The 24,249-nt window shown below is 40.9% G+C and overlaps 3 protein-coding genes across 17 annotated transcripts in view; 1 reads left to right on the forward strand and 2 right to left on the reverse strand.

The window, feature by feature from the left end:
• The window catches only part of cacna2d3 (calcium channel, voltage dependent, alpha2/delta subunit 3), a 33,627-nt gene extending 25,324 nt beyond the window's left edge, over positions 1–8,303 (reverse strand). The window contains exons 1-5 of the mRNA XM_056385292.1: positions 8,036–8,303; positions 6,459–6,540; positions 4,075–4,302; positions 2,350–2,466; positions 142–201 (exon numbers count right to left, since the gene is read on the reverse strand). Coding sequence (XP_056241267.1) covers positions 142–201; positions 2,350–2,466; positions 4,075–4,302; positions 6,459–6,540; positions 8,036–8,160 — 612 coding nt within the window. The 5' untranslated portion in view covers positions 8,161–8,303. The remainder of the gene's footprint in view (positions 1–141; positions 202–2,349; positions 2,467–4,074; positions 4,303–6,458; positions 6,541–8,035) is intronic.
• Positions 8,304–14,334: 6,031 nt separating this feature from the next.
• On the forward strand, positions 14,335–17,125 carry LOC130180774 (parapinopsin-like). Its single transcript, XM_056394510.1, has 4 exons — positions 14,335–14,690; positions 14,908–15,236; positions 15,425–15,667; positions 16,814–17,125. The coding sequence occupies exons 1-4, from the start codon at positions 14,360–14,362 to the stop codon at positions 16,931–16,933; spliced, it is 1,023 nt and encodes a 340-aa protein (XP_056250485.1). The 5' UTR covers positions 14,335–14,359; the 3' UTR covers positions 16,934–17,125.
• A 66-nt stretch (positions 17,126–17,191) lies between these two features.
• cacna1da (calcium channel, voltage-dependent, L type, alpha 1D subunit, a) overlaps positions 17,192–24,249 on the reverse strand; it is a 69,551-nt gene continuing 62,493 nt past the window's right edge. For 8 of the 15 annotated variants that reach the window (XM_056394500.1, XM_056394474.1, XM_056394494.1 and 5 more), the window contains 6 exons: positions 22,897–22,923; positions 22,095–22,223; positions 21,822–21,961; positions 21,266–21,381; positions 20,684–21,001; positions 17,192–20,516 (listed from right to left, as the gene is read on the reverse strand). In XM_056394500.1, the coding sequence (XP_056250475.1) occupies positions 20,211–20,516; positions 20,684–21,001; positions 21,266–21,381; positions 21,822–21,961; positions 22,095–22,223; positions 22,897–22,923 (1,036 nt within the window). In that variant the 3' untranslated portion in view covers positions 17,192–20,210. The remainder of the gene's footprint in view (positions 20,517–20,683; positions 21,002–21,265; positions 21,382–21,821; positions 21,962–22,094; positions 22,224–22,896; positions 22,924–24,249) is intronic. The other 7 variants (XM_056394486.1, XM_056394455.1, XM_056394412.1 and 4 more) reach the window with 3 other exon arrangements.

Genomic DNA, 24,249 nt, shown 5'->3' on the forward strand with positions numbered 1-24,249 from the left:
AGCCGCTCCTCCCTTGCCCGACTGAAAATGATTCATCCTGGTCTAACACAATGCCACATCACATTTTTAATAATTAGGTCGTGTCCCTCTTTTCTTTTCTTTTCTTTTCTTTTCTTTTCTTTTGTCCGGGACAAACCTCACCTGCAGGTCGGGATTATCCTCATGCTGATGGTGCGCTTCTTCTGCCGCTTCCACCAGCCGCTGAGAGGAGGAGAGAGGATGGTTAATAAGACCAGAGCTATTACACGCGTGTGCTTAAAATCCTATTTCTATTTAATGCATTTAAACCTTAAATTCTAGGCTACTTTGGCCAAAACTGCACCATCAGACCACGGTTCTTTAAGACTTCCACAAACTTCCTCAAAGGCCTCTGGGAGCCCATTCCCAGAATAGTTTTTTTTTTCTTCTAATTTTTATTTTACACTCTGCTGCTCTTTGTATTTCTCAAACTTGCTGTTTGCACATTGCTGTGGCGCTCTAGTATCCCAACGTCTCCACAAATGTCATTCCCCTGAAGAGGACCTTGATCGAGGACCATAGCCAGACTCTAGATTAATCTTTGGATGAAATCGGCAGCATGTCCAGCTTTTGGTTTAAACTCGATAAAAGCATATGTTGCCCAGAGGGTTCAGGCTTTCCCTCCTTGGCAATTCTTAGTGTTTTTTTTTAAAGGCAAAAAAAAAAAAAAATGCATCAAATGTAGGGCACTACTGTGGAGCGCAGCTGTAAAATGATTGATGGAGGCAGGTTGGAGGATTTCATGCCGAGAACCAAAGCAGACATCGCTTCTGTAATAACTCGAGTCTCGAAAATGTGCTTGGCTCTGTGTTTCTGAGGGAAATGCCACCTAAACGCTACAGTCACTCTCACCCTCGGAGCCAAGCAGGTAATTAACATCTGTCACATGTGTCAAAATAAATGCTGGCCTTTATAAACACAACTGAGCTGTGTTGTCCAAATTCAATTGACCTCGTGGTGAGTTCTCATGTCGTCAGCAGTTGGCAAATAAAAAAAAAAGAAAATGGTATGAAATAAACGCAATGTTTTGTGGTTTAGGTGGAGAACACTCTTGGTAAAGGCATGTGCATCATTTTACTTTTTTTATGAAAAAGACCTGCAGCGGCCACACACCCCACCTCCACCACATTATTCAGGTCAGTGCCTCATTTTTAAACCAGGCTTAAACAGACTGGATTTCTATTTATTTTTTTATTTTATTTTTTACAACATTCAAATTTCGGCCCTTGTATTGTTAACACATAATTAAAAAAAACACTTTGATATGAATCCAATCAGATTTATTAAATATAAGTGTCATTTATAGAATGAATTGGGATGAATTGTCGCCCACATGGGATCAGGCAGGGAGAGATAAACGTTATCATTTCCCAGCAGTCCCTGCGAAATGCAGCATTAAAATGGTTACAAGCTGAGGTCGCAGAGTGGCTGCTGCTGTGGGTCTGACTACAGCTCGGACTTGGGCACTGCACGTGAGACCATGTCCTAAACGAACCTTTTACATTTGACACATTTGATCTTTGAACACTGAACAACACTCTGCTCTTGCTAAATGACTAACCTGCTCAATTTAGGGACTGTATGAAAATTAGACCTGGGGAAGGGAGCTGAATTTTATTTTTAACATTTAAAAAAAAAAAACCTCCTTATTAATATTTTCACTGGCCCATTTAAGAAACATTGCAACAGCCTCTTTAATAGTTAAACATTAATATTTTAACAGAAACAATCATTTTCACAGAGCCATCAAATTTCACATTAAAAGTTGAATTAGTGATTGTAAAAATGTTGCGTCCTCTTTGTCAAATATATTGATACCACTATATTGATCGGGACCATACTATAAACTAATAACTATTCCCACAGTCACTGAATGAGGCACAGGTGTCACTACTGTGGGTGCTGAGGGGCTTTAGCGCTGCAGTTTCTGTCATCGCACCTCTGATTCAAAATAATAAAATAAAGATGAATTAGATCAGATGAAGTTAGCCTGATATGATCAGTTGTCAGGTACAGTCCCGATCACATGATGCCAGAGTCATATGACCAGGCGTGTTGGAGACGTGTTTTCTTGCAGGTGTACCACCAGTGCAGCGTTGAATATGAAAACAGACACTGAGTGCTCATAGCTTCATTCTGATGTGGGAATCAGTAAAACGTGAAGGCCCTCCCTAAAGCAAAAAGAACACAACATACAGCCCTCCCTCTTCGCTGAGGCTCTAACCTTACCACCCTAATTATTTACATACAGCCCCTCATCCCCTGAAACAAAATTAAATGAATGAAAAATAAATAAATGCACAGAAATATGCTTTTTCAAATTGTACTTACCCTGGTGGCCTCCGCTTTTCTGTGGAACATTTCCTCCATCTTCACGGCCAGATTTTTGACCAGTTTCACACCATCGATTTCCTCCACTCTGACTGACTTTTCAAATTCTTTATATTTCTGAAAATAACCAGAAACATGAATGTGGCATTGACAGAGAGGACCACTGTAAAGCTGGTTGTAGAATAACGTACTGGAAGCTTATGGCCACTGAGCTCACATGACTGATTAACACGTTAGTAATTTGGTGACTGCAGGGTGTCCTAAAATTTTCACCTAACACTAGCGAGACAAGAAAAAAGAAAACATTTAGATAATCATTTTTTGCCGTGTGTGTGTTCCGCAACATTTTGGGGGACTATTGTTCCACTGTGTCCCACTCCAGAGAGATTGGGAATTGTTAAACAAGGCTTATAAGCCTTCACATGTTGGCTGACAAGCTGCACGCAGCCAGTCTCAGATGAACGGCTGATAAAACCCTTGCTGCAGCACAGGGTGATTGATAGTCTTTATCTGGTCTCAGTCATTGGCTGCACATGCTGCTTCTTTCTCTCTGATTGGCTGGAGATGGCCATGTTGGGTGGCCGAGAGGGGGATGGGGCGGGGCCGGCTTTGAAGGCTATGCATGGTAAGAGGGTAATTGAAATGGAGTCAAAGCACAGGAGAAAGATAATAACGTGTCAGGCTTGGCCGATTCTGGGTAATGAACTACACCTCACATAATGCTGATTCTGCTGGATGCACAGGACCTCCAGTGATACAGAACAAAGCCCGCCACAGCTCGGAGGAGTACAACATTACATAATTCCACACCTGCCTGGCACGCGCGCGCGCACACACACACACACGCGCACACCCCCCCCCCCCCCACACACACACACACACACACACACACACACACACACACACACACATTCAAAATAAAAACAAAAGCCTGATCCTCTCACGCTGACCAGTCAGCTGCATCACACACACTCTTCCAACATCCTTATCTAAAAATAAACATAACCACGATAGGCTCGTAGCACACATTCAAACACGTTCCATATTGTGTGGATAGGAAGCACACAAAAACATACACACACACACACACACACACACATCAGTACATGAGGCGACAAATTACCTACTGAAAGGAAGAGTGTGGGCTTGCAGTGGAGCAGAACAGTTCATTTCACGCCTGTCCTCCTTGCCTCAGCACCCAGTTCCCCCTCCTCCTCCTGACTCACACTCCTCCAGTCATCAAGTGGAGGTTAAGCCCCATCCATCAAAAGCCCTGATCATGATTATTGATTAGGAGTAACGACCAATGCAAGAGTGAGGTCTGCCTGCTGGGGGCCCGAAGAGCCTCAGTGTTTCCCGCTTTTTTGCAGAAATCTTAGTGAAACCGGGTAATTCACCATAAAAGCATCTAATGATCAGCCTTAATGACCAGCCCCTAACGACCCGTCAGCTCCCTCACAGCTCACTGCTTTGTGCTGACTGGCTCGGCACAACTCTCTCCCGACATGCCTCCCTGAACAGGAACACGAGCAAAGTGCTTACAAACACACACACACTCACACACACACACAAAAAAGGAACAAATCTGCGGGGCCTATTGCAAAATGTTTTTGTACAATGATGAAATGCATGTTTGCTAATAAATATGAAGGAAATGACGCTTAGTGCTTCAGTTTCCGCCACATGTTTGAATTTAAATCTTACATTACTGTAAGGAGCTGTCACCTCAGGGCAAGGAGAACCGAGGTTTGGACCCTGGAGCCGCTTCCTAAATGCAGTTTGAATGCTCTCCCCATGTTTGCGTGGATTTCCTCTGGGTGCTCCGCTTTCCTCCCACGCTCCAAGACATGCAGCAGAGCTTTTAGGATTAATCCTGCTACTGCCCTTGACCGAGGAGCTGGCCTCGGAACTGGAGTTGGTCCCCGGACGCGGCGCTGTGATAGCCCACAGCTCCTAAAATAGTGAGGGATGGGTCAAATACAGAGGATTAAAATGTACATTATGATGGGGATTAAAGTGGTAACTTAAACTACATGAAGGAAGGAAAGAGTTGTTGCAGACAGAGAGAATCAGTTGAAACTGATCTCTACAGGACTTATCAGACTGGAAAAAAGGAAACCACTGTCCACTGTAGTCCACAATAGTAATAAATACAACTCTGACGATTAAACTTAGTTGTCAAGTACTGATCCAATTCTGCGGTCATTTGGAGGCTGTGGTCTACTCTGTTCTTGCACTGAAATGCATCTTTAAAAAGGTGTATCTAATATTTTTGTCCTTCCTTGCTGTATATGTAATAGATGGAGATAATACTCTGACATGCTGGATGCAATACTGTAAAAAACTCTTCAGTAAAATGCAGGTCAGTTTGACTTTTCCACATCACAAAGCACATCTTCATAACATACCACAGAACTGAGTCAACATGCAAACAGCTGAAACAGAAAAATTAAAACTTAGAATTTTATTCTGTTGAGTATTTATTGCAGGGTTATTGTATGAAACATCACACAGGAAGTTTTAGTTTTCTGATCACTTGTTGTACACTATAAAATGATTTGAACCCTGTGGTGGTCTTTTCACTGCATATACTCTGAAGACAAAACAAAGACAAACATTATCTTTAACCTGACAGAGAGAAAATATTCTTTATTGCTGAGCAGAGACCTACACATTTAAGTCTGTAACGTTATTTAAAATCTGCGTGGTAGCTTACTTTGTATATGTTGCATGTGAGAGACCTTCAAACCCAAAACCAGAGACCTTCATCAGATCGATGTGACAAACTCATGTTGTATGGCCAAGATTTTTCAAACGCCAGAAATTTGTTTTCTAATTGTAGTGCAGATCCCGTCGTTTCAAAATATACTTAATATTACAATGCATTGTGGGGGAATATTGTATAAAACAATGCACAAAATTTCCAGAACATTTGAATGTGATTTAACAATTCAGCCATAAAAACATGGTTTGAATAGTTCATTTGGTCTAAGTATCATATAGTCCGCTGAATCAATAAGACATGTAAAACTATATTCCTTTAAATGTACGACTTCTCAAGTTTTCTTATAACTTTACATGATAATTCGATATTTTTTTGGCTTATGCAGTTTGTGTCCATGTTTTTATCGACTTGTCCATCTCATCTCGTCTTTCCTTATTTTCCCTCTTTCTGTAAAGCAGTTTTCTGTAAAGTAACTTAATGACATCATCAGGCTTTAATGCCTTTTAAAATGCCAAAGGGCATGAATGTAATGTGTGTACATCTAGGAACCTTTATGCATATAAATTTAACATGGATAAACACATGTTCATGTGCGTGTGCACACACACACAATCACACACACAATCACACACACAAACACACACACACACACACACACACACACACACACACACACACACACACACACACACACACACACACACACACACACTCATCATTGCAGTGCAGTTTTCAGCATTCACACGGTGGAGCTTCACCTCCAGCTGTTTCCTTCACACTCTCTGGTCTGGTCCTATTTAAGTGAAGTGGACAGTTCACCATTCATCCACCTGAGCCGTCTGTGACCACCTTTTTAAACTGGATGCGTGTGAACACGGAGTCCACCTCTGCCATCAAGTGGCCAGAAAGCTGAATCTACTGCACTGGATCATCACTCATTCTTTGTAGTCTTCACTTGTTCATCATATCACACACCCCCCTCACCCACATCAAACTCCACCACACATTTATTCAATTTGTCTCCTTGTCGCGTTCATATCCAGAGGTTGAAACTCTTGACTCCAGAGAGTTAACTGGAGAGATGAGATGAGAGAGGAATCAGAGCCGTGGTTAATGGTCCGTATCAAGTACAAACACACACACATGCGCACGCACGCACACACACACACACACACACACACACACACACACACACACACACACACAATCTCTGTCTCTGCCAAACACACCTGAGTCTCCTCTAAAATAAAGCATCAGCATTCAGCTGTGACACCAAAAGCCTCTGCAGCCATTATAGAGGGAATACAGCATTACACTGTACAATGTGTGTAAGTACATGACCATCAGACAAAGGGAAAGAGCGTTTGTGGGGAAACAAGAATACCTTTTGCAGTAGTTGGGATCCAGAATATTTTGCAGAAATGGATTTAATTTCTCCACCAAATGCTGAGGCCCAGAGCTTTATGCTGAAAAAAAAGACGAATACCACTTTAGCCAATAATCTCAAATATCATAGACAAATAGAAAATATAAAAACAAATACGTAGAAAGGTAAGAGACTGCATTCAATTTAAAACAAAAAGAAATAATTATGTTATTGCCTAAACTTAAATATGGCATTTACTGAATACTCAATTTCCTCATCCAATCTGCTTTTAAATGCATTTTATCTCTCGTCATCTGTCTTTTTTCTGACTTCTTTTCTTACACAATCAATCAAAGGAAAGTTGTCATGGCCCAGCGGCCCTGACCTTCACTCTCCTGACAGATGATTGCTTCTAATTTTGATGATATATGCTGTAGTTATTGGAGCCTCTGCTATTAAACTGTAAATGCCTCTAAGTGTGGCAGTGAAGTACTGTCCCTAAAATACTTAAAATATAAAACGAAGGTGAATGTAACCATCCTACAGGGAAGAAAGTGACCAGGTTTATGGATTCAAAAAGTCAGGAAAAAATATATTCAAACAAAGAGTTTGTAGTTCTCATCTGCAGAACCAACTTCGTTAAAAGAGCTAAGTAAAAGGCTTTTTCCAAGCACTTTCCCAAAAAGGAACAATTTAATCTCAGATGATATTCTGTTTCCGTTGGTTTGCAAAATCTTATGGATTTCTGATGTAACATTGTGACTTTTATACTAAACTAAACAGAAAATGTAATATTATTTAAAGGTGCAGACCAGCTCTTTTGACACCTTATCTTAGGAAATTAGTTCCCACATGAATTTATATCTAAGATTCTTATTTTGGATTTTTCTTGTTAATTGTTGTGGGCAGAATTAGGAAATAAAATCCAGCAAATAAGCTTGTCCTATAGTAAAAGGTTGCAGTTCACCAAGCCTCCAAGTTTCTTCTTAAAAACAAAAATGGATTCACAACATTCACACATTCATAAAAGTGCGATCAGTTCATTATTGTATGTAGACAGAATGATTCGATTACACCTGTGAGGGGCTGCAGAGTTGTAGGTACCTCAAACGTTTGAAAAAAAATCAACAAATAGTTTACTCTTTATCTGTTTCAATTATTATGCATTCAGAAAAAAAGGGATACTATGATTAAAGGTGCCTCTAAGAAATAACATAAGAAATAACTTATAACATTATTATTATTTCTGACTCATTTATAACACATAATTGTAACACCTTTGCCAACATGGACTACCTGTGGATTTTTTATTCCTCCTGCTTATTTGCTAAAATCACCTCTGTAATTACTTGTTTCCTCCCACCAGTATCACTCTACCAATAAGTCTGGAGTTAAATCTGTAGTATGGCCTGTGTGTGGAGGGATACAAGCAGAGGTCTGTGGTTAAATTCAACTCCACATGGTCACAAGGAAAACGACCAAGACAAACAAGAAACAAGCCTGTTTCAGTTTGGAAGAATGCTGCACTTCACATTAAAATATCATGTTAGCTATTTCCATGCAATAACAAAGTTGCAGAGCAGCTTCTCACTCACACTGACAGTGGGATCCCTTGCTGGGACCCCGCCACCTCCACCACGTTCAAGCCGACGAAGATCCAGAGGAGAAGGAAGCTAGTACTGCACATGTGCGAGAAAAGGATCCTCCAGTTTCCCTGCATCTTCAAACTCTGCTTGTAAAATAAAAAATATAGATACTCAGTAAAGTCCCGTCCCAGCACCTCGCTGGACTGCTGGACCCCGGTGCTCCTTCTCCAGCCGCGCTTCTGCCAGCACGTACCCTACTGTATCTGATCGTAAAGAGAGAGAGAGAGAGAGAGAGAGAGAGAGAGAGAGAGAGAGAGAGAGAGAGAGAGAGAGAGAGAGCGCATCACCCCTCAGCCTCCTTCCTCTGCTCCTTCTTCTTCCTCTGAAAAACAGGGGGGGGGGGGGGGGGGGGGGGGGGACCTTCAGTCGGCTCTCTGCTGCAAGAATCACACACCTTTATTCCTGGAAACGTGTCGTGCTGATTCTTTGCAAAGAAGCATGAAAAGCTGGAGGAGGTGAGGTCGGCTGAATATGATTTCTGGAGGGATTCACTCACTCACTTTTCAGCTCCAAAGTGCGGACAAAGGGCAGGTGTATCGGCCACAGAGCTGCGGCGAAAAAAAATCATATCAAATTGTAAAATAGTGAAATTTTGGTTCTCCTCCGCTAAACACTTCTCTCATGTCAGCAGAAAACAGCACTGAACTGTTCTCAAGTTGGTGCATTTAACGCTGACGCTGCATAATGTACAATGTACTACATGCTCCAATCTCCATTCTGCACACACTAATATTTAGAGTCGTGCATTTTAACAGTAATTGGAATGTGATTATAGTGCGTGACATAATTAATCTGCAGAGCATAGAGATAAAGCTTAGAGATGCGTTTAAGGGGGGATTTCTTACATAAAATGGCACTGTGGGCGATAATGAGACTGCAGATGTTTGAGGAAGGCTTCCGCACTCCGAGCAATACACACACACGCGCGCGCGCGCACACACACACACACACACACACACAGTTTATCATGGCAGTCGTTTGGGTTTGGGAAGATGTGAACTGGGTTAATGAATTCTACCAAACGAGCAAAGTGACAGAGACACATGCCAGTGAATAGATCTTTATATATAGTCTATCCTGCAAACTTGTATTGTCTGCGATTGGCTGAAGTCTCATAATCAATCACTTTCATCAATGACGTCATGTCTCTGATCGCCAGCAACTTTTCCACGTGGACCCGAGATTATTTCAGAAGTTGAGCTGTAATGAATACCTCTGCTGCTTACAGTTGGTAAAGAAAGAACTACAAAACATACACTATGAAGACATAAAGTTTTGCTTTGTGCTATAAAATAAAAGCTGAAGATGCGCCAGTCGTCCTGTTCTCTAAACGCTGATTAGGAAGCGATAATGATGTCAAGGCAGCAGTCGGGTTGATGCACAATACCACTCCCGCACCATCATCACCACCACCACAGGGGCAGTGTTTCGACTTGAGGCTTTTATTAGTTTAGTAATTGCATCGTACATCAAAGTTGTGAGGAGCCTGTACTGTCTGGGACGTGCCGATAAGCCGTCCTCGTGTTGGATGACGGTCAACATCATCCAGTCTCCTCTGTGATCGGCCCCGCTCCGCAGCACCGGCTCCCTGGCTGCTTTAATTAACTACCAGCGGAAAATAGAAGCGGTTCTCTGTCACGACACTGAAGGAAGTCCTCAACTTTTATTCGTCTAGTTAAATGCACGACTCAAGTCCTGCTGAAGTGTCCTTGGGCAAATAACGCGATACTTTCTTCAGAGCTTCCAATCTCTGGGAGGATTTTACCAGTGTCCAGCTGATTGGATTACTTTAATAATGTCATTACTTCCACCCACAGAGAGCAGTAGGTCAAAGAAACACATCAGTCGGCCATATGGGAACAAATGTGAAATAAGTCAATAATGAGTATTGTTTGGATTGATGGATCTTGCTGCACTATTTGCGCTAATGTAAAAACAGGCCTATTTCTTCTAGAGCAGTTGAATAGGATGCGTTTCCAAAGTGAGCAGTTGTAATGATTCCCTCATGACATGTTTTAAGACATAAAACACTCTGCCTTGAATAATAATTTGACTGAAATATATTTTGCAGAGCAAGTTAATTTACTAAAACATTCTCCTCCCCCATTTAAAAAATAAGAGTGAGTATATGCAAATATTTTTCATTTCATTAATGTGAAAAAAGCCCTATAGTGTCTATAGAAGTGCCTCATTCAGTTTGCAGTGCGATATCTGTGTGTACGTTTCAAATACACATTTAAGTTCATGTGTCACCTTGGAAATACTGTAGTATTTTGACAGAACATTTCAAATCCACGGTAGTACACATACTAGCTTTTTGCAGAGGTTTCAACCAGAAAAAAAAACTGAAAAGTTCTGGAAAAAGCTTTCAATCGCTGACAGCCCCGGAAAAAGCTAGTCAGTGAACTTTGGGTTAGGTTGTTTATTTCAACTACTAGAATCAGTTTCATAGTTTAAGACATCATATGAAACTTTTCCACATTAAAATGTCTAAATATGAGTAGACTTATATTATATAGAGTATATAGTTGTTTAGAGTTGTGTACTTACATTATCCCAAATGTTTCCAGCAATTTCCAAAATGAGAAATTCGTGATTTTAATCTCCAAAAAATTTTAAGCTCCATGTCATTTGGTCGCCTGTCAATGACGTCATATTCCCCTACAGATGCCTTGTGGTTGCCTGCCAGAAGCTCAAAATTTATTTTTATTCAGTTTAAAGCCACATTTTTAAGATAACTTTTTAAACCTTGGTCATCAACTATATATTTTAACTGGATGAATGATTTTAGTCATTGGACGTCTGGCTCTTAAGTTATCAGAGAAAAAAGTCAGGCAAATGTTGGCTAGCTCCGAGACGTCCTGTGTTTGTGGAAGAGAGCTTGGGAATCACTGGTTTTTAACGTGAAACTGATTTATTCGTTGTTTCTGTCGGGTTTAACCCCCTGGGACGTTTGTTATGGAGAAGAGGACACCTCTGCGGATAATGTGGCTACCGGTAAAATCCTCTTGAACTGCTGTTTCCTAAGTTCAAGAAACAATAAATGTTGGTGGCTGTTTCAGCTCCCAACCCTTCCCTGACGTCTCTATCCGCCATATGACATCAGCAAAATACTGACTTTAAGTGGTTTGCTTCAAGCAAACTGTTTGATTTTAGCAATATAGAAATTCAGACACGTAGAATAAACACTGCTAAAGAATGATTTAAAGGAAATATCACAATTTTAAGCCTAAATCGTTATATTTTCTGACAGAAAACGCATGTCACATATGATTAGTTCATGGACCATCGGAAAGATGAAAATCCGACGATTCTTTCTGTTTTTACAGCGTCTGGCTATGATAAATGCCACTGACACCTAAGTAATCTAAACCGGAAAAAGCTTATGGCAATGGTGGTAAAGACAACAACTCCCATGATCCCGCATTATTTCAAGACATCACCCAAAGCTGTTTTTTGTTATTGTTTTTGATTGAGAGACCCCTAGCGGCAGAAGTTACACACTGTGCGTTTCACGTCCATTAATCCATCACTTTTCTGCCGCTTATCCAGAGTCAGGTTGTTGTGGCAGCAGGTTAAGCCAAGAAGTCCAGATGTCACTCTCTCCAGCAATGTTTTCCAGCTCCTCCTGCGGGATCCTGAGGCTGGCGGAGAACCGTGGCCTTAGACTTGGAGGTGCTGAGTCTCATCCCGGCCGCTCCACACTCAGCTGCAAACCATCCCAGTATTTTGCCATAGTATATTGTCATGCCATGACAAGGGACAACCCTGGCTGCAAATGGGACCAAAGTCACAAGACCCCTCCAGTAAATTTAAAAGGGTTGAGAGTTGGTCCAACTGCTCCACACCCAAGCCATTGGCCCTCCTGTACCCATCTGCTGCTTCAGGAGACCTCTGGGCAAGCCATGCCCAAAAAGCCTCCTTCTTCAGCTTCACGACAACTACGACCAACTCTGGCTCCTTCCCCACCAGAGAGATGATGATGATGATTCTTCATCCCTAGAACCAGTCTATGATGCCAGGGTTGTTCCAGACATAAAGATTTATAATCAGTTGAACACTCAACCCAAACAAAATTGTAATCTCTGTCTTGACTTGATTGGACATAAACCTCTTAGAAGGTTAAACATCGGACACCTGTTGTCATGCTCTCACGTTAAGCCCCGGGGCTTAACCTCGCCTCATGCCCTTAGCAGCCGAGGATAATTCAATTCAAACCATCTCCAACAGTCAACTTATATATAGGCTCACATGAGAGAGTGAACTGTGATGGTGGAAAGATTACTTCACACCTCATTGTACCATATGTTGTTGTTGTTGTTGTTGTCTTACTCAGGTACAGTCAAGTGTCTATAAAGCTTCAGCCTTCTGCCTTTATATCTTTATATCACTGTTATCAAGATTCAAAAATGATAATGTGTGTTTGATATAGGAATTAACAATGCAGTAATAATATACTCTGTAGTTATAGTTATCAATCCTGATTTGATCAAAACCTTCAAACATCATCCCCATACACGAGTCACTCCGACCTTTGCATCCCTTGCTGTTGTTTTTCTGAGTTTAGGTTGTTATGAGTGTAACTCAGCATCAGTCTGACTTAGTGTTTGATAACATGCTTATTTGAGACTTATTTATAGAAGACCAGAGTGATTGTGAGTCCAGACAACACATTGCATTGTGTACATAAATAAAAGCTTAACCAGTTAGGCTACTTAACCATTTTGGGAATACCAGTGGGGTTAAGATCTCGCTGCAGGGACAATTTGTCTAAAGCTGAACCACAGAAAACTCCATCAACTCTAAGACATATATAGAGAGGAAAAACCGTCCACAAGTTTTTTCACAACTTGTTCGTTCTCTTGCAGAGACGATCCAGGGTTTTGATTTGACATGTACTTGTTTACACTGTTGTTTAGCAAATGTCCGATTGAGACATTATTTGTTGTTGAGCTGTACGATCTATGTTTAGATTTACAAGCTGTGTTCTGGGTTTGATGATTTTAATCCCTGGTTTGCTCCCAAACCAAATCATCATCATCAACTACGATAAGGTATGTAGATGTAGGAGGACTAATTTTAGCCCCAAAATCAGATTGAATTTGTTGAAGATGGTTTTCAGATGCAGTAAATCTTCCACACACACTTAAACATCCATACATATAAAAAACCAGGTGCCACTTAAAATCTGACAAAGAAATAAACTATAATGCAAAAAAAGAAAAAAAATCTCAACTTCAACATTGCAAGGAAACAGTTTTACATGCTTTAAAAAAAAATCCTTCTTTTCTTTGTTGCATTCATTGTTTTAAAAATTTATTTTGCTCCTCTAACTACGTTCAACCTACAGCTAAAGCTAAATAAGTGAAATGTGCTGCTTCAGTAATGATATAGAAAAGAAAAATTGTCCACTAAAGTTTTTCCAGTTCAGCTGCATACATCTTATACTTGTTATTTGTTTATGCAATTCATATTTTCACTGTACAATGATGTATTATAACAGGTTTAAAACATTCAACTTGTAAGTCGTCCTCCGTTTTTGTGTTGTAAATAAACATTTTTCCAAGGAGCATGATCTTGCTCACCACCTCTGGGTTTACAGTACACTCTGCTGTTGCATTCTTTTAGTCGGACTTTGGTCCAGAATAGTGCAACTGGAAGGTAATACCAGAATATGTCACTTAATTCTTCTGTGTTGTCATTACAACATCTGTGGTCTTACATGTGCCCTATAAATAAACTGACTTGACTCAATACTGATAGTGATTAAACTTTCACTGACCCCTGGGTTGTATAAGGGAAGAAAAGAGACAGTGACAGAAAGACAGACGGTGAGAAAAAAGACCAAAAACACATAATCGGCCCCCATCAATCTCTACAGTAGATGCTATGTGTTATGACACGCTTCCTCTGAACATTTATCATAGAGCTAAAATAGCAGCTTCTTTACCCCCCCCCCCCCCCCCCCCCCGTGAGGTAGGAGTGGTCAGGAGGGTTTATTGGGTTTTTTTGCACTTGCTCAGTGGACTGATCCCAGTGAAGAGCACTGGGGAGTCATCCTCTTTAAGTGCCTTCACAATCAAGCAAAAGGTGAGGGATCAAGGATCATCATTTGCAGGAATTACTCTTTGGTAAGTCCAGATCCAGAGATCTTCTTAGACTGTAGGCATCTAATCTCACACTCGAGCTGTCACACTCGAGTGTTGAGATATTGAACAACCCAGAAGCTCCAGGTGAAGAAGAAACTATCTGACCTAAAAAGTTTTTGCATCCATGGAACCAGCTGTGTTTCTGTCAAATGCTTCTTCCTACCAGCACCCACAGGGGGAGCCCCCTCTGTCACGCACTGGCTTCATTATTCTCTCCATCATTATGGCTGTTTTCACTGGTCCAGCCATCATACTCAATGCTACAGTGATTATTGTGTCCCTCATGCACAAGCAGCTGAGGCAGCCTCTCAACTACGCTCTGGTGAACATGGCTGTGGCTGACCTGGGCACAGCCATGACCGGAGGGGTGCTGTCTGTCATCAACAACGCCCAGGGGTACTTCTCCCTGGGAAGAACGGGCTGCGTTATGGAGGGCTTTGCGGTGTCCTTGTTTGGTGAGTGAAAAGAGTAGAACAGCTTAGGTTGAGTAGTTCTTTCAATACAGAGTTATGGTGAAACATCTGCACACTTCCTTGTGTAAATTAAGATGTGACTGATCATTTAATGTTCACAGAAAATGTGTTTTTAGTTTTTAGTAAAAAAGAAAAATAACCCTTTAATCATTGTGCTTGCATAATGTTCTCATATTACAATATTCATTCATTTCCGCAGGCATCACATCCCTGTGCACAGTTGCTCTGATCGCAGTGGAGAGGATGTTTGTTGTGTGTAAGCCCTTGGGGCAAATAACCTTCCAAAAGAAGCATGCGGTCGGAGGTATCGCTGTGTCCTGGCTGTGGTCCCTCACATGGAACTTACCTCCCCTGTTTGGCTGGGGCAGGTATGAGCTGGAGGGGGTCGGGACGTCCTGTGCACCAGACTGGCACAACCGAGACCCTCTAAATGTCTCCTACATCACGGCTTATTTTGCAGTATGTTTTGCATTTCCTTTTGCCATTATCCTGGCATCCTACACAAAACTAATGTGGACATTACACCAGGTGAGCATTTATACGCTTGGCTCTTTGGCACGCAGCTCAAATGATCTAATAATTTACAAAAAGACAAATATTATAGAAAAGTTTGAATAGTTGTGTAGCAGAACTTTGTCTCTTCTTCTCTCCTAGATTTTGACTTGTAACAGACTATTTTTTACATTGTTGTATTCTGTTTTCATTCTGTGCTACAGGTATCAAAGATGGCTTGTGTGGAAGGCGGTGCAGTAGCTAAGGGAGAAATGAAGGTGGCACTCATGGTGATTCTGATGGTCCTGACATTTCTGATCAGTTGGTTGCCTTATGCCTCCCTGGCCATGCTGGTGGTCTACAACCCTGATGTGGAAATTCACCCACTGGTGGGCACAGTGCCCGTCTACCTGGCCAAGAGCAGCACTGTGTACAATCCTATCATCTACATCTACCTCAACAAACAGGTACTGCAAAACCATCCGGGTTATTTTTATAATGGAGGCCATCCAGATATGATAAAGTGTATGATAAATTGTAGGGGGAAAACTTATGAATGAGATATTTCCGCTCTTTCAGGGCATCAGCACCATCTAGTGTTATTTAAAGACAGTATAGTACCTTTTCTTAGAAAAGACATTCAGTACAGGTGCTTTACTGAATATCTTTCAGTACAGCACAGGAATTAATGTTAATGTCGCAGGGAACTCTTCTGAGATTTGATCTAAAATCATAACTACTTATATATACAGCTGTGTGCAAAAGTTTGGACACACCTGGGCAAATTACATGTTTTTTAAGTGCAACCCATGCAGCAAATACACATCAAAATTCTCCAAATGTTAATTCACTGTGACTTTTTATTTATTAATTAGAAAAAAATAGGAGAAAAATAAATATATAAACAGCATGTGCAAAAGTGTGGGCTCCCTTCTACTTGTAAAACACTCTGAACTTCATTAACTTGTTGGGACTCATGAGGCAAGTCAAGAACTGTTATTAGGAATTGTCAGCTGATGATAAATCTAAGTGCTTTGAAAATATCTACTGTCTGAAACAACATTAAGAAATGGCAATTAAGGTGAACTGTGGAAGTTGCAAAAAGCTGAGAGAAAACTTTCCCGTCTGAGTTCCGCAGGCATTTCCTTCCTCCTCATGACCTTATATAGACAGGTGTGTGCCTCTCCAAAGCACGGCCAATCAGCTGAATTGACCACAGGTGCGCTCAGTCAAGGTCTAGCAACATCTCAGAGATGATCAAGAGAAATGGGAGACACCTGAGCTACATTTCGAGTGCCATAGCAAAGAGTCTGAACACTTATGTCAATGTGATATTTCAGTTTGTATGCTCCAAATGTAAAGGGTCATTTCCCAATGCACTGTGCTTCAAGAAACAATAACCGATGCACACAACTGTGATTTTTGTAAATTTCATAATCATAATAGGTAGATTTCACATGCACAAAACAAGTTTTCTAAAGCTCTCCCTAATATAAAATTGTTTCAGTGTATTTATTATATTATTATGTTTATTAACGCATGGAAAAGAAGAAGAAAATTACAGCTTGTTCGGGCTGAACTTATTATGTTCTGTTTCATTCTGTTTTCTATAGTTCCAAAAATACGCTGTGGCCTTCCTGCTGTGTGGGAAGGAGCCCAGGGAGGACGATGACACTTCAGAAACAGCAACGACTGTAGAGACTACTACAATCAACAAAGTATCTCCCGCCTGAAGTGTACACATACCTACAACCATCCATTAACATGTGTGAAATATGTATGATTCAGTTTATACATCCTTTTTGTCACCTGCTACACAGACATCGACGATCTACAATGACCACAGTGCTTGAATGTTTGTGTTTTTTCAATTGAGATGTTGTTTTAATATATGAAGATCTCATCTATAATGGTTTCAGTACAAGCTCGTGAAAAGTGTCCAGTGTCTATTTGCTTTCTAAAAAGTGCAGAATACAAATAAATGAGAACAGTTATTCAGCATAAGTTTATTCAATGATGATCAATAGAAAATAAAATATCAGTATTGATTCAAATAAAGTCAAGGCCAAAATAAAATGAAAAATACAAAAAAATGTATTGATACAAAACCTAGAGGGTTATAGTAAAGCATTTGCTACTAAGAGAAATTATGTTTACTGAATAAAAACATTAAGGAGCAAATATCAAGACTTTCAAGTAGAGAACATTACCATGGGTCTTTCCATACTTTTGTACATATTTTACATTATCTTCTATTTAAATACAGCTTTCAGAACATTAATAGTTGTTATAGTAATTATAATCATAACAATATGAAGAAAACTAATAGAAATGTTCAAATCAATATGTGTTTCTCTGTAAACTGGTACTTTACCATTTAATTTTTTTTTTCCCTACCCATGAACAGAGGAACAGTGCACCTTGAAAATATTTTTTAATACTCTTTCATTCCCAGCATTGTAAGGTGAGGTGTAAATGACAAATATAGATTCCACTAAACCATACACACAGTCACAAAAAGTACAAAATTGTCTCACCTTAATACACAAATCTGTTTAGAAAAAGGAGAAACGATAGCACTATACAGTTACTTGTGCAAAGACAAACAGCTATGTGCTAATATTTAAATACCATTGGTATAGACTGAACCAAATCATTATTTTTCTTTTTTTTCAGGAATCCCTGACATGAGGTAAAAGTAAGTTCTTTTCATCTTTAGTTTAACACAACTTTTAAAAGTGTTTACAAAATAATGCATATCTTCAGTTCATCAGTACTGTAATTGCTACGAATAGTACAATGTGCCTGTTATGTGCATTGGTCCTTTTATATGACGGTTCATCAACAAAAGGACTAGAACACACTTTTTTACTCACAAACAATTCAAAGAGCCCTTTCAATGTGCACACAAAATGGAAAACCTACATTTTCATGACAGTGTTCGGTTGAATTAGAGTACAGTACGCACTCGCCTACAAATCAAACACTCATGAACAACAGATCACATTTACCCTATATATCCTTGGTGCTAATTCAAACTCTCCATGGTAATGCCTGAAAAAGCCCATTTCAGTTTTTTTTTGTCCAGTATCCTTATCGTGACAGATCAATAAATGATAACTGATAAAAACAGAAAGATATTTTGTAGTTTGTGTTCAAACTGGTGGGCATCACTTGCTTCTTTTCATGCATCCAGAAGGGCGAGTTTACCCTTCTGGTCTCATTAATAAACATGATTAGAGAAAAAAAAATAAAAAAACACAAAATCCAGGTTCAACTCTACTTAATCTCTGTGAGACTCCACTGTGGGACGCTGCGACGGACAGATAAGTTGAGACAATGATATGTTGTCACCGGTGCCTAACGAGGTATACTGTATGCAGGAACCAGGCAGGCTGAGAGAGAAAAGGGGCGGGGGGTTTAGTATTGCTTAGCCTCTCTCCAGCATCCTGACACCAGGACACACTCTGTCCTTCCACTTACAACGAATGTCTGCATCGTCTGTTTCTGACCTTTGGATGTGTGCATTTGTCTCCTGCCACCACATGCTCCGAGCCCTCGCACACTACATGAAGACTAAGATGTGACTGCGAAGATTCAGTACAAAGGTTTAATGGAATCACACCATGATCAACAAAGAGTAGTGTATGTCATGGAAAATCCCAGCATGAGCTATGAGAAATATTAATTTATCCCTGTTATTACCATCTATCATTTTTCGTTCTTTCAGCAGCAAAAAGGCATTTCAGTAGGGGCTGACGGAACCTAGGTTTGACTCTGAAACCAACTAAAAAAGCAGCATTGTTAATGCACTATGCATTTTAAATTCTTGTGCATGCCCTGCACAAAATATGCAAACAAATGTGTTCATCACATCTGTATAAAATTTCGGCACTGGATCCTTGAGGCTTGCCTTCTAAAAATGCTCCTTTAAAGGGGGCTTAACCTTATGCAACTGGTGTTGGTTTGATGAAGTAACACATGTACTCCTATGCTGAGAAATCAAAGCCATTTGCATATCCTGTGCAGTAGTGTTATCACACAAGCAGAACCTCTTAAAAATGCTGTTTCATAGGCAAAATAAAGGGTGCATATTAGCAAAGAAATAAAAGGCAAACAAATATCAGAATATTGTACTTAATAAAATAATGCAAGTCTGCTTTTATAGCATAACAGGAGTCACAAGGGTCCATATTGCTGATCTTTTAAATGATACATAATTACAAAATATAGAATATCTCTTTACAAAGTTTCTTTTGTTATATAATACAATTTACAGCATATCAACTATGAAATATTAATCAGGCTATTCTAAAATTTAAAATAACCTGCCTGCTAGTGCATTTATCACAAATGCTTTTGTCGCTTCAAAAGTACATATCTCAAGTTGAATGATGCTATAAGTAGGACAGTTAGTTCCTGCATAATCTGGTACAACTCTACTGGTGCTCTTCACTTTTTGACTCAGCTGTAGCAATCATTAAACGATCTGTTCTAACAACAAAGGGATCAAGTTATTCTAACGACTAAGGGAGGAGATATGCCTTCCTATGCTTGCATTGAAAACTTGCATGATATGCCGAACCTTAATAAAGTGACTGAGGTAATGACATCGTACATCTGATTGTCATCACCCTTAAAGACCCGCCCTTTAGAGTATCTCACACCTTTGCCAATTGGTCCATCTTTCACTGGCATCACTGTCCTCGTCTCTGATCGGCTGCAGGCTGAACCTGTGTGTCACCTCCAGGTCAAGGCCTTTGACAGGAGGGTCCAGTCAGTCCCTCTGTGCACAGCCGGGATGGTATGTGGCTCTGTGCTGTGACCTCCGTTTGCTGGCAGGTGGAGAACAATTAAATGAACGGGACTAATGTGTCTCTCTTCTGTATGCCTTTTCTCTTCAATGTAAAAGGCACTTCTTTTGGTCGGAGCCAACAGATGCATTTCTTTTTTATTTTCACTGGTTGTAGTCTGACACTGGTTCTAATTTGCAGATTTCTCCAGCCAGTGCTATAAAGTTGTGATGCAGATCATCTCATCTGCCAGGTCCTCCTCATAAGGAGCTCTGGGTTCTGTCTCTGGCTCCTCGTCGCTGTAGCTGGCTGCGGTGTCCTGCAGTTCATAGTCCCTTGGAGTCAGAAGGGGAAACACGTTGACCCCGTTGACGCCCGGGGCCATCCCTCCGTTCAGTAGGTGGCTGGCGGCACTCTCCATTTCGTCTATCGTCATCTCACATGCATCTGCTATCTCATGCTTTGTGGCAGCGACAAACTTGGGATCCTTGGCATATCTCCCAAGCCCCTCTGATATCAAAACCTGCTCAACAGTATGTAAAGAAAAAATATGTTATGTAATATGTGAATTTCAGACTCTTGTTTTGCTTTTCTTGCTTGCAAAATTTTGTTTTGACAGCTGGATACATCAAATGATCTGGTCAGGGATACCTCTCCCTTCCCTTTGTCACCAAATAGCCTGAAACTCACCGCTTCCACCAGGCTGGTTGCGCTGCCTCTCTTCTGGTGGTACTGGTTATGGAACTCAGGTGGCACCTGCAGGTGGACAGGTGAGTACGTCCTCTGAGAGTACTCGGGGTCATCTGTGTACCAGGAGCTCTTGCGCACAGACACATGGCTGCTAGCAGTACTCCCCCTGTGCTGCTGGTCCACACGGATGAGAGGGGTGTAGTATGGTGACTGGTCTTTACTGGCCGGGGTGGCAGGGGGAGTCGCCCAGGAGCGAGTGGAGCGGGTCGGGGAGAGGCGGTGGGCTCTGCTGGAGTCCAGGCCTGCTACAGCCATTACCTGACAGGGAAGGAGAGACCCAGGAATACAAGCGTTATACAGAGCTGCATCAGAGGACGTTGGGAGTATTGTACTTGTATACTCTAGGAGCATGTAAGCAGTTCAGTTTCCTGCTGTTTCACAACAGTAGTTACCTTGATTCAACAGATGTCTGTGATATTTAGTTATTGAAGAAATGTGATCAGTTCATTTCAACTTAAAGTTTGAGACAGCTCTGGTGGAATCAGTCAAATAATAACGTAGGTCAGTCCAAACGAGACCAACCTGTGTTACCTGGTGCTGCATAAGGTGCAGTGGTAGAGCAGTACGCTGATGTGGAAGCTCGTCCTGGCTACTTTGTCTGCGAAGACACTCAAAGTTGAAGGATGGCCTCCTGTGACCTGAACAAGCAAGCAGTGGACCAGTGAGTAACGTGGTCCAGGAAACAGCTTTAACATTGCAAACGCTCAGGAATATGAAACTGGGTGAGTGGATAAATCATACAATGAAAACAGCTGGTGTGTATTTAGCAAACAAAAACACAGCTTTACACTTTTCTCCCAAGGTTTCATATGTAACACAGTTGCTTTATAACTAACCTAGAGCCTATAGTTTTTCAATGATAGGATAATTGAATAAATAGCACAAGAATGATGTACAATAAGCAACGAAGGCGCAACACAAGAACAGGCAGGACAGTGTTTCTCATTTTGCATCAAAAATTTTTTGTTTTTTTCTTTCACATTATTTGAAATTGATACTTTATTTAACCATTGTTATATTAGACATGAACAGTGCAAGGTAATCATGTAACTCATGCTGCGGGTAGGTAAGGAAATACCTTGAGGTGTGGCAGGAAGCAGCCGTCTCTTTGGTGACCTGCGCGAGTCGCGGTAGAGAGGCTGCTCATCATCGTCATAGTAACTGTCAGGGTGATGGTAACCTTTGGGAGTCTCATACTCCGTGTCACTGTTCTGATACCTGTCAACATATCGAATAAAGGGCTTGTTGGGAGACATTGAATGACACGCACTATCCCAAAACTCTTCTGATTAAATTTAATGAACAAGGCAGATAAAAGAGAATTTACACAGGCAATCAGAAAGACTAATACCTGTCCCCTGACAGCATACTGTCATCTTCGTAAAACTCTTCCCCACTGTAATACTCCCCAGAGAAGCGGTCCTCATCAAACTCCTCCTCTCTGCGGATCGTGGGGTGGCGTCCATCCCCTCCATGGGACCTGAGGAAAAGTCAGGGCACAGGGGTAAGAGCGTGCACGCTGTGGCTATTCGGAGAGGGGGATGGGGTCACTGGAATAGGGCCATGCACTGCCATGCAGACGCAAGCCTCCGGGGGGATGCGATGCAACTGACCACCCTTATTAAACCAAGATAACAGGCAGAAGTTTTAGGCTGAAGAGCATCACGCTGTCATCTAAACATCACACCTTGACGGCCTTTATCGGGTTAGTCAAAACACAGATCTCTCTCTGGTTAAGACTCTTGAAGTGAACCGGGTGTAGGACTGTGCATTAGGAGCATAAAACAGAACTAGCGGTGACTAGTTGAACGATTTTTCAAAACATTCTCATACACTTCTTTCTTTTCGAGCTTCTGGGTCCTTCTTCAAAGCAAGCACGTCACTTTGACACATGCATATAGCAGGGCTGCTCTCAGCAATATGCTGGCCACTCACATTTATGCTATCTCTCCTTTTACTTTAAAGCATTGACACAAGGCAATAACCAGACAAATGAGTGGCCAGCATATAGCTCATAACACTGACTTAGCAAGGATGCAACCATTCATCGATCCAAAACCAAGTCAAAATAAAACAAATAAACATAAAAAAACAAAGTCCTTCTTTCGCAGTTGTGACATACTGCTGGAGCCAAACCTAGAAAAACAACATACCTAACATACGTCTCATAGTAGCGCCTTCTGTCCAAGAAAGCAGAGGGATGGTCAAGAGAAAGCATTTTGGTTAGGAATAAGAAAGGGAGAAGGAAAGAACACAGAGAAAATGGAGGAGAGAGCGTGACATATATATCATACAGTATATGAAACATATACAGCATTCTCATATATATGTATGAGGAGGAGAGAGCGTGACGTCGACTCCAGTGATGGTTGACAATTCCATTTTCTACTCTTAAGATAAGAAACAAACTAAAAATCATTTCTCTTTTGTAAAGTGGCAGCAATGAAATTGTCTCCCATACTTATGTGGGTAGTAAAGAAAAACAAGCCCAATACTGGAGCGACAGACTAAACAGAGCATGGGAAATCAGGAGATAAGTGTACTATTGGTCACTCATGAAGTTAACTGTCAGTATTAGAGTGATCCATTATGGAATGAAGGGTTTACAATAAAGGTTTGTGAAACGGGAAGGTTTGATAAGAGGCTGGGAAGAAACACTTATGCAACTGATAATGTCCTCACGACTCGTGGTTGCAGCAAACACTCAGCGCATAAAAACTAATCCCATTGTTTTCGTTTTTAATTTCCTCAGCTCTCGGTTATGTGCTGACATACAACCTGAGATAGCTGCATGAAAAGTCTGAGAAAGCCTCTCAGGCGAACAGTGGAGCAAGAGGAACTTTACAACTTGTGCAATTGTTTTTTGTTTACCAATTTATTTTTGAGCCTTGCACTTGAGGGGGGAATCCATAATCCACATCTAAATGGTTTGAAACACATACACTTGCTGTCAAAACATTATCAATGTGATAGTCTACGTATAAACGTATTAAGTATGAACTATTTTCTAATTTGCTTAGTTTTGTACCCACAATCTCTCAGTTTGTTGTGTGTATTTCTGTTCACAAAAAGTGCACAAAAGCCTGACTTATTAGGAAAACACTTGCCACTAGGGATAGACATTAATTCAATGTAATCATTAGAATTTTTCCAAATATTTCTCCAAAAAAATGAACCAAAATCTGTCACAGCATGAAATCTTAAATCTTTCGAGATTTTGGGAAATACACTAAGAAGATGGTACCACTCTCATGTCTGCAGCAGACAGTTAGCTTAGCTTAGCACAAAGACTGGAAATAGGAGAAACAGCTAGCCTGTCTCAGTACCTCAAAAACAACCAGATATGCTGCTGGCTTTGGAGGTGCTTCAGTCAGACTTTGTTATCTTTGTACATATCCAGGCTGTTTGCCCCTGCTTCCAGTCTTAATGCTAAGCTAATCTCCTGGTTGAATATTGAGTGGACAGATGTAAGAGTGCTATCAATCTTCTTCTGATATCTCCGCCTG

This window comes from Seriola aureovittata, chromosome 2 (genome assembly GCF_021018895.1).
Source record: "Seriola aureovittata isolate HTS-2021-v1 ecotype China chromosome 2, ASM2101889v1, whole genome shotgun sequence".
Taxonomy (NCBI): domain Eukaryota; kingdom Metazoa; phylum Chordata; class Actinopteri; order Carangiformes; family Carangidae; genus Seriola; species Seriola aureovittata.

What these genes read in the sequence shown, in the direction of transcription:
- LOC130180774 (XM_056394510.1), top strand. Translation starts at nt 14,360, where the DNA reads ATGGAACCAGCTGTGTTTCTGTCAAATGCTTCTTCCTACCAGCACCCA. An exon ending in CTTTGCGGTGTCCTTGTTTG is followed by an intron (nt 14,691 to 14,907) that starts GTGAGTGAAAAG and finishes TCATTTCCGCAG; the next exon opens with GCATCACATCCCTGTGCACA. An exon ending in TAATGTGGACATTACACCAG is followed by an intron (nt 15,237 to 15,424) that starts GTGAGCATTTAT and finishes TCTGTGCTACAG; the next exon opens with GTATCAAAGATGGCTTGTGT.